At 36.0% G+C, this 13,815-nt stretch overlaps 4 protein-coding genes across 4 annotated transcripts; 3 read left to right on the top strand and 1 right to left on the bottom strand.

Moving 5' to 3' along the window:
- Positions 1 to 3,496: 3,496 nt before the first annotated feature.
- Positions 3,497 to 5,439, top strand: LOC106327560 (probable protein phosphatase 2C 67). Its single transcript, XM_013765728.1, has 4 exons — positions 3,497 to 3,840; positions 3,923 to 4,287; positions 4,380 to 4,616; positions 4,686 to 5,439. Exons 1-4 carry the CDS (start codon positions 3,549 to 3,551, stop codon positions 4,899 to 4,901), a joined length of 1,110 nt encoding a protein of 369 aa, XP_013621182.1. The 5' UTR covers positions 3,497 to 3,548; the 3' UTR covers positions 4,902 to 5,439.
- LOC106327561 (protein MODIFIER OF SNC1 11-like) lies at positions 5,140 to 7,093 on the bottom strand. The gene is made up of 6 exons (XM_013765729.1): positions 6,775 to 7,093; positions 6,559 to 6,642; positions 6,345 to 6,473; positions 6,183 to 6,243; positions 6,006 to 6,068; positions 5,140 to 5,932 (listed from the first exon to the last, which is right to left on the bottom strand). The coding sequence occupies exons 1-5, from the start codon at positions 7,044 to 7,046 to the stop codon at positions 6,039 to 6,041; spliced, it is 576 nt and encodes a 191-aa protein (XP_013621183.1). The 5' UTR covers positions 7,047 to 7,093; the 3' UTR covers positions 5,140 to 5,932; positions 6,006 to 6,038.
- Positions 7,094 to 8,155: 1,062 nt separating this feature from the next.
- On the top strand, positions 8,156 to 10,909 carry LOC106322523 (glutathione S-transferase L1). The gene is made up of 10 exons (XM_013760576.1): positions 8,156 to 8,352; positions 8,500 to 8,571; positions 8,693 to 8,753; positions 8,863 to 8,949; positions 9,141 to 9,239; positions 9,339 to 9,444; positions 9,786 to 9,862; positions 9,946 to 10,053; positions 10,132 to 10,209; positions 10,575 to 10,909. Exons 1-10 carry the CDS (start codon positions 8,336 to 8,338, stop codon positions 10,575 to 10,577), a joined length of 708 nt encoding a protein of 235 aa, XP_013616030.1. The 5' UTR covers positions 8,156 to 8,335; the 3' UTR covers positions 10,578 to 10,909.
- Positions 10,910 to 10,999: 90 nt separating this feature from the next.
- On the top strand, positions 11,000 to 12,721 carry LOC106322524 (glutathione S-transferase L3). The gene is made up of 9 exons (XM_013760577.1): positions 11,000 to 11,112; positions 11,204 to 11,275; positions 11,366 to 11,426; positions 11,543 to 11,629; positions 11,708 to 11,909; positions 11,995 to 12,071; positions 12,149 to 12,256; positions 12,347 to 12,427; positions 12,550 to 12,721. The coding sequence occupies exons 1-9, from the start codon at positions 11,099 to 11,101 to the stop codon at positions 12,550 to 12,552; spliced, it is 705 nt and encodes a 234-aa protein (XP_013616031.1). The 5' UTR covers positions 11,000 to 11,098; the 3' UTR covers positions 12,553 to 12,721.
- Positions 12,722 to 13,815: the final 1,094 nt, after the last annotated feature.

The following is a 13,815-nucleotide window of genomic DNA, read 5'->3' on the forward strand; positions in this document are numbered from 1 at the left end:
AGTTTAGTTCTCTTAGGTATAATGACCAATAATATGTATGACATTGACATAATGTTATATATATATATATATATATACGATAAAATTTGAAGACCCTCTTTTCTGTATATTTTTAAATTAATTGTAACGTGTTATAACTAATAACATATTTTAAAAATATATAAATTTAAAAATTAAAACGAGTTGAATATAAATAGTGCTATTGTTGTTTTCACAGTTTAAAGTTGTTTATTTTTTATTATTAACAGTTTAAAATATTTAATATTTAATATTTTTTTATTAATCTAATATTAATAGTATTAATTATGTGCCCCGTCAAATAATTAGTCTGCGTTCGCCACTGATGTCAATCATATAAAATGTAAGTTTAATTAACCACACACGGTAATATATATACTTTCTAAACCAAAAAGATGCTCAATATACATGCATATATCCGAGTTTAGGGCTGAACCGACAAAGATTATTATAATATGCAATAACTAAATGTACAAAAATATATTGTATACAAAATTGCAGAAAACGATGAAGATGGATAGTAAGTTGCTAGACGAGATGAGAAATCTAATCTTATAAAAGTACAAAATCAGAATTATAATAGTACCTCCAGATACAATTGCAAAAAAATGACTATATAACAAACTGAAAGTCAATATTATATAATTTTAGTTTGATTGTAATATGAAAATGTAATAAAGTAGATTGCCAATATATATATAATAAAGTACAACGCCAATACGAAGAACGCTAGTTACTAGAGAGATAGTGTTGTGATAAAATGTCAAGGTTTGGTTGGACCAGACAATATGGGACATTCACTATGTCTCTCTCGTGTTTCCTGCATGCCATGCATTATATTTACTCTTTCTTCCTCTACGTGCCCACGTCTCCACTTTCATTCATTTTCTTTGTTGTGATCACTCGAACTTGTAGATAATCAAGGTTAGAATATATGTAAACTGGATCTATTTTCTTCACACATAATTAGTGTCTAAGATTCTTTCTTTTAACGTTATGTTGTGCAGTTACCTAAATACCATATGGTAAGCTAGATTACACTTTTTTTTTTTGACTTAAGCTAGATTACTCTCGAAAGATGAGATGCACTTAAATGCTTGTTTAAACCTCCAAACTAAATACATAGCATCATAAATTTTAAAATAGACTTCAAATTAATAGATAACATCATAAATACTTTCAAGACATTTTTCCGACGATAATATCTTAGTTTGAATCGATGTTTGCGATGTGTTTTGTATAAATAATTAGTGCCATGAATTATTTCAGAAATTTACGTACTTCTTCATCAACCAGTTGAGCTATATATAGATAAATATACTAGATTATTCATAGTAGCTTCTTCAAGAAAAGTGTTTCAAGAAGTGCAGCTGCTCAGCTATAGTCACTTTAAATGTAAATAAATATATATATTTTGAAACGCACATCAAATAGTACATATAATCAACTTTTGCATGTAAAATAGTACATATTACTATGCGAAGTTAAAAAGAAAGTAGAAACTAATTTAGGGATAAACGGAGCATTAAGTAAAACGCTGGTCCTTGAAACTAGGTTTGTAGATAGTTCATTTCATACTACACTGATATAGAGTCTAAATCAATTTCTTTGAGAGGTTTCCGAATTGTAGCTGTACTTCTTGATATGGGTAGTTCTTTCGTATTACCAAAACAAGGGATACGTTAACGTAAGCTCAATGTTAAACCCAAAAAGACAAAAAAACAAAAGTAAGAAGCTAAAGAGATAGACTGACATCCATGCCCCCTCAACCAAAAGACAAAACATACAGTGCAGCATAAATGGACCAGTTGTTACCATAACTCTTTTAAAAAAAAAAATTGTATATGTATGAACTTGTTTTATTTTATATTTGAAAATTTATATTTCTTATATTTTTAATTAAAATGAGACTGAGTTAGTTTAACTTTGTAATAAGATGGGAATCATATCCAAGATGGAGAACGCATGATAAATACAATGTACTGTAATTCTGTTTTCAAGGATAGAAGGACTCTTCAATACGTTTCAAGGCCACATGTTCAATATTTAATCGGTCCATATATGAAAGTTATATGATATGATAAAGAGAAAATGTACCTGGACCATTCTTTCTATTTCTCTATTATACTAATCTACACTTGATTTTCTTTACTCTCCTTGATTTAATCTTATATCTATATCAACAATCTCTTAACCAAATTATGAGCCAATGTCACTTGATCTAGACTATACCTATTGATGCGATTGGTCTTATCCAACTAGTGGAACCAACATATGCAAAATCAAATATCACTAACGAATGAAATATGAGCCCCACTTAACAAATATTTTGCACAACAAAAGGTGTAGAGGACCGAAGAACGAAAACTCAAGCTAGCTTCGTCATAGTATGTTATCAGATGATATAAATTACTCATCAATGTTATGTATCGATCAACACATGACAGTGTTTCTCATTACCGTGACATGAATCTGTGGATTCTTATAAACAGAAAACGAAAAGAGAAGAGACAGAGAAGGCCAATGTGGAGAAAGATCATGGAAGACCAAATAGATTCATCTTCTTTGGAAAATTCATCACAACCCCATAATCCATCAAATGAATTTCGATCTAAATCTGACTAACAAAAGGATAGCATTCTTTAATAACATATAAAAGTGAAAAAGAAGACAAAAGAGATTGAGAGAAAAGGGCAAAAGCTATAGGGGCTAAGACAGCTAAGAGTGTTCCTCGTTCGCCCCACAAAATGTCTTCTCTCATCAGTCTTTCTCAGCTCTTGTTTAAGTTCAATGCTCCCAAAAACCCACGCCCTCTTCTCTTCTCCCTCACACATGCATCCTTTGACCTTTCCTTTCTTATCCATTTTCTTCCTACATATTAGTACCAAACTGCAAAAGCAACAGCAGATAACATTAATTTACAAAAGATGAGAAAATAAAGACACTGGATACACCATTACTGTGAAAACAGACATTTCCATCATATCTACTCATAATCACATAATCTTATATGTTTCAATCAATTTATTCTCCCATTGTATTATAATGTGACTTTTTAATATTGAAGGCACTCTAATCCACTGGTTCAACCATAGTTTAAAAACAACATAACCATATGATTATTTTGGCTGTCAACGTTCTTGGTTCCTAAGCTATACAAGATTAACCTCTTCTACAAAAAGGAAAAATAATCTCATGAACTAAAAATATAGCAGAAAGTAAAATATGACAGCTCGTACTTAACCCTACTAAGACAGAGAATCAAACACTGAACAGTAAAGAGGAGAATCTCTGAATATCCACTTTAAACTACTTCCATCTTGTCCTAACTCTCTCAGAGTCATTTAATTTTTTTTTCTTTCAGTTGTTTTGACCCATACTTTTTTTTGGCCCACTTCTCATGGGTTCCAACACCTTCTATTTACTCTACTTCTTTCACAGCTATATATATGGTCCCTTCCTTGAACTTGAAACTCATAACTAAACAACCAGCACTGCTACTACTACTTGTTATAACTTTTCCTGTAAAGATGAACAAATCCTGTTGGAGAATAGGTACCAGTATGGAGAGAAGTAAGATCAGTCCTACAAAGAATGATGGCTTGACATGGTATAAAGATCTTGGCCTTCACACCTTTGGAGAGTTTTCAATGGCAATGATCCAAGCCAACAGTGTGATGGAGGATCAGTGCCAGATCGAATCAGGGCCATTGACATTCAACAACCTTGCAGTTCAAGGCACTTTTGTTGGAGTTTACGATGGCCATGGAGGTCCAGAGGCTTCCAGATTCATTGCAGAAAACCTCTTCCCTAATTTAAAGAGTAAGACACACACACACACACCGCCTTTCTCATTCTTGAAACTTGTCATACACACTAACACTCATGTTTCACGCATCGACAGAGTTTGCTTCCGAGGGTGGAGAGGTTTCAGAGGAGGTGATCAGGAACGCATTTGCAGAGACAGACGAAGATTTTCTCACGGCGGTGAAGAAGCAATGGCGCAAGAGCCCACAGATGGCATCAGTGGGGTCATGTTGCTTGGTGGGAGTGATATGCAACGGATTGGTGTATATAGCAAACGCAGGAGACTCAAGGGCTGTGTTGGGAAGATCTGAGAGAGGTGGTGGAGTCAGAGCCGTTCAGCTATCAGTAGAGCACAACGCCAATGTAGAGTCTGCGAGACAAGAGCTATGGTCAATGCATCCTAATGACTCAAACATTCTTGTGATGAAGCACCGGATGTGGCGTGTGAAAGGCATCATCCAGGTAGACTATTACTTTATGATGAAAACATGTGCACATCAGGATGTAAAAAAAAAAAAACTCACATGAAAATGTTTTATTTAAATTTAAATTAGGTCACAAAATCTATAGGGGATGCATATCTCAAAAGAGCAGAGTTCAACAGAGAGCCGTTGATGCCCAAATACAGAGTAGCAGAACATTTCACCGAGCCAATACTTAGTGCGGATCCATCAGTCACGGTTACTAGGCTTAAACCAGAAGACGAGTTCATGATTCTTGCTTCAGATGGGCTTTGGGAGCATCTTAGCAACCAGGAAGCTGTTGATATTGTACATAGTTCCCCTCGCCAAGTAAGTCTCAGTTATATCCAATGGGATACCTCTTTGTATATATTTGCTAATACGTTGACGATCTCCCAGGGAGTAGCACGGAGACTACTGAAAGCTGCATTGAAGGAAGCAGCAAAGAAAAGAGAGATGAGATACTCAGACTTGCAAGAGATCAATCCTGGTGTTAGAAGGCATTTCCATGACGATATAACCGTTGTTGTGGTCTATCTCGATCCCCAAATGGTCCAAGCCAATGGCTGGGCTTCTCCACTGTCAGTAAGAGGTGGCGGCTACCCAATGCAGTGAGCCAAAAGTTGTTGGGAATCAAGAGCACGAACCACTAGTAGTATAGCTAGAACAATATTTTAAATTGCAAAGATTACGTTCTTTTTTAAGAAAAGATAAATTCAAATGTTAATCCTGTGTGCAAATTATACAAGAGGGGCAACATCACCATCCATGTCAATGTAGTAAAATTTAATTTTCAGATTACCTTTCAGAATACTAGCGTTTAGGCACAAGCACAATAACTGAAAATAAGAAGCAAAACTAAACATTACATTCCCTTTATAAAAGTATTTCTGGCTGCTTGATTCGAAATGTATGAACAAAGTTTTTATCTAAAATCTATTACAGACGCATAAGAATTGTGCAGAGTATCAGAAAGGTAGCAAAGTCGAAGTCTCACGAACAGAGATTCTTCAGCGTCGGAGGCTCTCTTCCCTTCGACATAGAGACCAGAGATATGGAAACCAACAAGTACCTCTATAGTTCTAATGATGTGTCTTACATGACAAAGGAACTCTGAATTAGTGGCTTGACAGGTCATATTATATATTAATAAGCAAAAACCAACAACGAACATAAGGTAATGGGATCTATTTTGCACGCCGCAATCAAGCACACAACAGCAGTTTGATAGATAAGCTAGCAACTTAGGCTGGTTTTCAGGATAAACGCATTAGCACAACAACTCAAAAGCAATCAACACTAGTAATTTCTAACATGCGGTGTCAAAAGGATTTAATCTAATACTTACCACTTCAAGCACCTGCAACATGGAAAAAGTCAAGACCCAACCACTTCAGAGTTCCTAGGTGCTAAGTCCTAACACATTGATAATTGCCTTTTTAAGACAATCAGAACTATAGGGATACTCATTGGTTTCTCATGGTCTCATCTGGTGACAACTTAGCTTCCAACCATCTGAGAGAATCATTCCTCCAACACGACCACACTTCGAGACTTTAATAAAGATACTACACACGGGGACTTCTAATTGCAGAAATAAAGAGAGAGAATCAATCAAGCAGCCAGAGAGGGAATTACATAACTACCTGCCAAAACAAAAGATTGACAAGTTAGATACAAGAAACAAAACCACTAAAATAAGTATTCAGCGAAACCCACCTAACTAAAGAAGAAACTTTATTCATGAACCTCTTAGGCAGCGTTTCCAGAAACAGCTGCCTCCTGTGAAAACAAAGAGTTGAAAAAAAAACATATAAACACTGTTAGCTCTTCAACTTATTCTCTCAAATCTAACACATGGGAGAAGAAGAAAACATAAGTTAATGAGGGGTATACCTTGCTAATATCTAGCTTCCCAGGTAAATCAGAAGATGCCTCAGAAGCAGGTTTTGAAAACCTAACGATTGAAAAATTCACAAAACCAGATTATTGATTGACACACTACTTCAAGAAAACCTCAAGTACTAAGATAATCCAGGATGCATGGAGAAAAGGTACCTAAGCGCCCTAGCTTTGCGTTTATCATCTTCAGCAGAATCAACTTTAGTACCTTTCCCAAAGCGAGCAAGCCTAACTTTCTTCTTAGCCTCTTCCTCAGTGTTATCAACTTTAGCAGGAACCCCAAATCTGATTGGGTGAAATATAAAAGCTAGTAAGAAACTTCACCCTTCTTTTTAAATACAAAATTAAAGTAAAATTAACAAGGAAGAACCTGTCAGCTCTGGCTTTTCGCTTCAAGTCCTCAGCTTTCTTCGTTCCCTGTGAGTCCTTCTTCACCGCTGCTACAGTCCCAAACCTGTAAAGAGAGTTAATTTACATACAAATTACTGAACATAGAGCAAATAACAATCCTCCAATTTCAGTAAAATCGATTTGATTTCGAAACAGATTGAAAGGAGAATCGCTTCTTCGTAACCCTAATTTTTACCTCTCAGCGCGAGAATTGCGCTTCTCCTCTTCGGTTAGCTTCACTGAAACACCAAACCTCTCCGCACGTCGAATCTTCTTCTGAACATCATCCACCGGAGATACATCCCCAGCCGACTTGGAGTCGGATTCGTCCTTCTTCTCACCAGAAACTTCAGTGGATTCCTTCACTTCTCCGTCGAGAATCTCATCTGGCTCCGCAACGTTGAGGTCAACGATTTTCTTGGGGATTTCGCCAGAGACATTCTCCACCGTAACTCCGTTGCTCGCCATGGTGAATCGAAGGAGAGAGAGAGAGAGAGAGAGAGAGAGAGAGATTCGTTAGATCGATTTCGCCTCTCTCTGCAGGATCTTTTAAAGCTCTTAAACGAAGGGGTAGTATCGTCATATCAAAAACTAGATTCTTATGGGCCAGGCCGAGCCGGGCCGGGCTGGATTTATTATACTTCCGAAGCATTGGTCATGCACGTCTCTCTCTCTCGTATGCAATCTCTAGGCATGCAAATTAAATATCACTTGGTAGTTTTTTTTTTTTTTTTGCTAACCGAGTATCCTGGTCCCACCGAGGGGGTCCAGACTAGAGACCGAAGTGAGCAAGGACGCTGCCAGGTCGTCACCATGTGGCTCACCGTGTAACGGTCTTCGGTCTCGGGTGCTGCAGCCCACATGTAAATTCCGCAGTGACCAAGGCTCGAACCCAGGGACGGGCAATCCAGCTGGAGCTCCTATACCACTAGACCAATAAGTATAGTAGCTCGTTGGCTTTGTCTTTTACCAACCATAAGATTAAGATGGCAATATTAGCACTCGTTGTCGACTTCACGTGAAAGGTAACTAAGCCCAAAATGGGTTGGTCGATCCATATAATGAAGTAGGGTACGGTGGAAAGTGGGTAACGCCTAATACGCCATATGGATAAATTGTTAAATACGTATATTCAACATCGTTCGGAAATCTATATATGCAACTATTGGTATGTATTATATACATGCAATAGTTTATTTAATTAATTTCATTATCTAATAATTAAGCTATTCTTTGTATCTCATTGTTTAATATCTATCTAAATTCGAGCATAGATGATTAGGTAAGGTCGCGTAAAACGGTGTGGATGGTGTCGAGACCACCCTTCTTTATTTATTTTTCAAGTTCAGTTGTCATAATTATTTTTTCAACAAAAAAACAACTGATAAGACAAATTATTTACCATTTTTATTATATGCACTACTAGAAAAGGAACATCACATCAAATTAACAACTAAAAAAAAATTAGTAATTTGTTCAAAGTAAATTAAATAACGCGCACAAATACCTCTTAGTTAGTTAATTCTCCGAACACTGAAGTTGACAAGAACATTTGGAAATTTCAACGCCAGAGATTATCAAACACTGACGATTCACCTGTCACTGTTAGCTCGTCCATTAAGCATGGACCATGCTCTTCATCGAGTATGTGGTATATTATATATACGTGGCTTTATATGTTTGATCGATCATCGATCATTCCTGTAAGAAAAACATCATCTCTGTATTAACTCTCTGAAGCAACTTAAATCATATCCATGGCTTTATCTCATATGTAAGAATAAGATTCTTTGTTTCCTTGTGATTTCGTTGAATAGTTTTCTTTTCTTACTTTGTTAGTTTTCTTGATTGCATAAAGTCGTTCTTTTGTTAACATCTAACTTTAATTTATGTTCTTTTCATTGTTGTTTATTGAGAGAAGTTTGGTAGAAGATCGTCAAGTTCCTCTTGATGCTACCTCCGATCTACCTACTTTATTCGACGGAACCACACGGTTTATTTTCTTACTAATTTATTTAAGCTTCGAAAAACTATTTTTCATGAGATCTTTATGGATTGGATTGGACTAACTTTCCGTTTATTAATTAAATACTAAAAAAATGGAAACAATAAAGGTTGTACATAAGCTATACTTGCCCATTTGCACAACGTGTTTGGATTACAAGAAACCTCAAGGTACTTGTTCTTCTTCTTGTTCTTTTAATCTGTTCTTTTTGTTGTATATGATTGATATGAAATTTTTAAAGCATGACTGTCTAATGTTTTTTTGATACTGGGGTTATAGGGTCTGCAAGAGAATATCAAATTGGTTCCTATAGACCTTCCTAATAGACCAGCTTGGTTCAAGGAGAAAGTGAATCCTGCAAACAAGGTATAATAACCTCTATTTTCTCTCTTAGCAACCACATAAGAAAATTTCACCATCATATATCCATCCTAATCAACCGGTATTTGAAGTCCTTATGTGTTACAAAGAAGAAGAAAAAAAAAGAAAAAAAGTCCTTTAGGGCTGCTCCTTCGTAAGTGAAGATTTAAGAGTAGAATTGTAACAATGATATGTAGGTACCTGCTCTTGAACACAATGGCAAAATCATGGGGGAGAGTCTAGATTTAATCAAATATGTGAATAGCAATTTCGAGGGTCCTTCACTTTACCCCCTGGTAAGACCGTCTTTAGATTTCCTTCACATACATATTTGATGCTATTCTTGTCATGTTATGTAATAATTAACCCTTCAATGTGATCATTTTTTTTTCTAGGATCCTGAAAAGAGAAACTTTGGTGAAGACATGTTGAAATATGTTGATACAACATTCACTAAAGTTGTGTTTGGCTCTTTCAAAGGTGACCCGGCTAAAGATACCGGTAAGATTGATTTTCTAATGACTTGTTAGTTTTTTTTAGGCGTCCATTGTATGTTTACATTTACGTGTAAGTTCTCGAAAAAACTTTCAGCTCCTTAATCAACATTTGTTTTATTTGGAAGTTAATTGTGAACCAAATGCAAGCAGAGTGTTTGGCATTTCCAAAAGTACTTTATGATGAATTAAAAATGTTTTTAATTCGAATATACGATTATTTTTTGTGTTGTTATAGGTAAACACAAACATATCTATTTCTTTTGAAACAATAAAATATCATTAGTCCAAAAAAACAATAACATATCATAATTAGATGCTGAAATCGGTGTGTTTTATTATATGCAGCATCGGTCTTCAATCACTTGGAAAATGCTTTACAAAAGTTTGACGGTGGTCCATTCTTCCTCGGCGACCTCAGCTTGGTATATAAACCTTTTTTCTTGATAAATGCCAAATGTGAACCTTTAGTTTCAAAATGGATAAAAAAAATTCTCGATTTTTAAAGGTTGATGTCGCATATATCCCGTTCGTCCAACGATTTCAAGTCTTCCTTGGCGAAGTTTTCAAGTACGATATTACTGCTGGACGTCCAAAACTAGCTGCTTGGATTGAGGTAAACTCAATGCGCATTAAGGCTTTTATATGATTAATTAATTAATCTGCGTGGTTAACTTCAAAGTATCATGCGCAGGAAATGAATAAGATGGTTGCATATACGCAGACCATAACCGAGTCGGAATATGTCATCAACTTTTTCAAGAAGTTCATGGTAAGAGTTTCTGACTTAACATGAACCAAACCGTTACGTGAAACGACTCGGTTTCATTTTCTTTTCCTAAAATGAAGTAGCCATTGTCCTAACAAAAAACGAACAAAACTTATTTTAACTTTTCAGTTCTCTTGATTTTTGTTTTTGGTTGTTACAACTTCTTTTGAAAGCTATTCAAGTTAAAAAAAAAAACGTTTTGATCAAAATGTGAATTTAAACTGATACTAACCGGAACGGGTTTTAATTGAGTTTCCACATTATACAAAAGGGAAAAAACTTCTATTCTGGTTAGTCATGGTCTTACGTAGTCCGGTTAACATTGGATAAACAAATTAAGTTAATCGATTCTGGTTTTTCTTTTGCAGTAAGATTGTATACCGAGTCATCGCCTCATCGTCCATGTTGGTTTATATGAAGATCGTGTGAGAATGTTACTACTATGTACGTGGGAGTGCTATAAGTTTCTGGATTAATTTGGGCCATTTGGCATCGGTGCGTATTGTTTCACTTTAGTCACAAGAGATTTGGCATCGTTCTTAATAAAGGTTGTGTGGAACTTTTGTATTAAACCAAATTATTGTCAATTTGGTTTTAAACCAAATGATATTCTGTTACTACTACTAAACTAATGTGAAATGTAAACAACGAAAGTGGGTCAATAAATGGGCTTTAATCCTTACTTAGCTGTATCCATTATGGCCCACTATGTGATAATTGAGTTACCGACAAGTATCCTTAAAACTGCCACGTGTCATCTTCGACGACGACAAGTGTGTGATTAAACGCTTCCACACTCTTCTTTGCGTTACTTTTATCTTTGGATGTATATGATCAGATTCTTTCAAGTTGTTGTAGAATCAGATAAGCTCCTCCGTAATACATTTCATCCATGGCATCTCCTTCGTAAGCTTCTTCTTCTCTTATCTCTCTCGATGATAGCTACGTAATTGGTTTATCTTGATGATTTGATGTTTTTGGTTTCATTGATCCACAGTGTTCTAGAGCATCGTCCAGCTTCGCTCGATGCTACAGCCGATCCACCCGCTCTGTTCGACGGAACCACAAGGTTCTTCCTTTCCTCTCTTCTTTTATGTCATTTTATAGTTGCTTGAGGCTTTTTTTTTTGTGATCTTAATTATATATTGTTTTGTTAAAGATTGTACACAAGCTACAGTTGTCCATATGCTCAACGTGTTTGGATCACCAGAAACTTCAAGGTATTATTACAACTCAACTATCTTCTTTCTTGGATTGAGAAAGTAGTTAACTTTCCATGTCTTGCATGGCAAATTGTATTTGTAAGATTTTGGGTTTTTGTTTTGGATGGTTGTAGGGTCTGCAAGAAAAGATTAAGCTTGTTCCTTTGGATCTTGGGAATAGGCCTGCTTGGTACAAGGAGAAAGTCTATCCTGAAAACAAGGTTACAAAGCCTATTATCCATTATTATTAAATTCATATGCTATATCGCTTCTTAATAGAGCTCTAATCTCACTTGCAGGTGCCAGCACTTGAGCACAATGGAAAAATCATAGGGGAGAGTCTTGATTTGATCAAGTATCTTGACAACACTTTTGAAGGGCCTTCGCTTTTCCCTGAGGATAATGCAAAAAGAGAGTTTGGAGAAGAGTTGTTGAAGTACACTGATACATTCACTAAGACTATGTGGGCGTCCCTCAAAGGAGATCCTTTTACAGAAACCGGTGAGACTCTTAAAACTCTTCAAAGGTTGTTCAGCCTTGAAAGCAACATATGACTGAAAAATTTTCATCTTCTTCTTTCCTGCAGCACCTGTGTTAGACTATCTGGAAAACTCTCTGTATAAATTTGATGATGGGCCATTCTTCCTCGGCCAGTTTAGCTTGGTAAATGCCTCTTCATGAGATCCTTTGTTTCTTTTTTTTTTTTTAATCAACTTAATGTATTGTTTTTGTTTTGTCAGGTTGATATAGCCTATATACCGTTCATCGAAAGGTTTCAAATCGTACTCAATGAACTATTCAAGTGTGACATTACTGCGGAACGTCCCAAACTATCAGCGTGGATCGAGGTATATACAATATATATATATAAGCAAATCTTCCATGCAAGTCTGAAAAGATGATACTAAAAGTGATTTGATATTATGTATGTGTTGCAGGAAATGAACAAGATTGATGCCTATGTACAAACGAAGACCGACTCAAAGGAGATTGTGGAGATTTTCAAGAGAAAACTCATGGTAAGTCTCTTTATAACTAATGAATAACCACATGACTCTATCGTATCCAATGAGTATATGGTTTATTTATTGCTTTGGGTCTTTACCAGATCTGAATCTCACTAAGGTTTTTATTCTTGCAGTAAGGAAGCAAGCACTAAGCAGTAAAGTGTATTACCGGTGGGATGGTCTTTGGATATAAAGCAAGAAACCATTTGATGCAATAAGATTTGTATAATTTAAGTCATATGCAGTAACATAATCTGTATTTTACTGTTAATCAGAGACTTAAGCGATGATTTTTTTTTTTTGTCATTGAAATAACTTTCAAAAGTTTGATCCCCAAAGCCAATGCTATGAGGGAAACAAAGAAAAGACAAACAAATATAAAAAACATACACCAGTAGGTGCTTAAACGAAAGAAAAAAAACCTAAAGAGATAAATGATTTTTTGAAGATATAAATGGCTTCATACTCCATTAGGTGAAGCCATTGCAGGCTCATCTGCAATATTTAGATGATATCAGTAAGCCAACTTGGACCTCCACGAGCTACATAGGATTGAACTCGTCCATTCTTATACTACAGCGATCTCAGTTGCTACTCTATTTGCAGCCACAGTCACTACTTCACCACATTAGTGTTGGAAGCAGTTCAGTGCTTGCCGAGTACGCTTAATAGTATTGGACAGCCCAAGAAACCAATGTGGATTGTTCAGGACAGCCCACTTAACCGTTTACCATGAAGGTATAGACGGACACAATAGATTAGAAACTAAAGATTCCACGCACACCAATAGGGGCTATGGTAAAGATAAATTTCCAAAGAAAATAAGCACACCAATAAGAACACCGTCGATCTTCCGCTCCGGTATAAGTTTAACCAGGCACCCGACCGTTGAACTTCCAATCAGGAACACAACCAGATCCGTTGCAAAACACTCAAACCAAAATCACTGAAAAGGAGGTTGAGTTCACACAACAACCACAACTAATACCACCGAACTCCTGTAACTGTTATCACCACCACCACTGCTCCTTTATATGAAGTGAAACTCTATTACAGAAACGTATGGGAGAGTGAAGAAGAGCCACCAGAACCTTCAAAAGCCCGCTCAGAAACACACGGAAGAACAATCCGTCACAACTGACGAAAAGATCTAAAAAAACAATAAATCTAAGCAACAAAAAAGAGCAAATTGATGAAAAAGCTGAAAGAGAAAAGAGAGATCTCCCCCGGCATAAGCGACAAGCGCCACCGGGGGAAAAACGAAGATCAGATCAGAGGGATTTGGGTGTGACGGCTGGAGAGAATTCAACAATATAAGTTTAGGTTGATTTTATGAAACTTAAGCGATGATTAGTACAATAATTTGAGAATAAAAACCTCTGATTCTGCCTTAAACTGTT

The sequence above is a fragment of the Brassica oleracea genome, chromosome C2 (genome assembly GCF_000695525.1).
Source record: "Brassica oleracea var. oleracea cultivar TO1000 chromosome C2, BOL, whole genome shotgun sequence".
Taxonomy (NCBI): Eukaryota; Viridiplantae; Streptophyta; class Magnoliopsida; order Brassicales; family Brassicaceae; genus Brassica; species Brassica oleracea.

Coding starts and splice junctions, on each gene's coding strand:
- LOC106327560 (XM_013765728.1), top strand. CDS start 3,549: ATGAACAAATCCTGTTGGAGAATAGGTACCAGTATGGAGAGAAGTAAG. Junction 4,288..4,379: donor GTGTGAAAGGCATCATCCAG/GTAGACTATTAC, acceptor AATTTAAATTAG/GTCACAAAATCTATAGGGGA. Junction 4,617..4,685: donor TACATAGTTCCCCTCGCCAA/GTAAGTCTCAGT, acceptor ACGATCTCCCAG/GGAGTAGCACGGAGACTACT.
- LOC106322524 (XM_013760577.1), top strand. Junction 11,427..11,542: donor GGATCACCAGAAACTTCAAG/GTATTATTACAA, acceptor GGATGGTTGTAG/GGTCTGCAAGAAAAGATTAA. Junction 12,257..12,346: donor AACTATCAGCGTGGATCGAG/GTATATACAATA, acceptor TATGTGTTGCAG/GAAATGAACAAGATTGATGC.
- LOC106322523 (XM_013760576.1), top strand. Junction 8,950..9,140: donor AAGTGAATCCTGCAAACAAG/GTATAATAACCT, acceptor AATGATATGTAG/GTACCTGCTCTTGAACACAA. Junction 9,445..9,785: donor TGACCCGGCTAAAGATACCG/GTAAGATTGATT, acceptor TATTATATGCAG/CATCGGTCTTCAATCACTTG.
- LOC106327561 (XM_013765729.1), bottom strand. CDS start 7,046: ATGGCGAGCAACGGAGTTACGGTGGAGAATGTCTCTGGCGAAATCCCC. Junction 6,643..6,774: donor CGCAATTCTCGCGCTGAGAG/GTAAAAATTAGG, acceptor CTCTCTTTACAG/GTTTGGGACTGTAGCAGCGG. Junction 6,244..6,344: donor CGCAAAGCTAGGGCGCTTAG/GTACCTTTTCTC, acceptor TTCAATCGTTAG/GTTTTCAAAACCTGCTTCTG.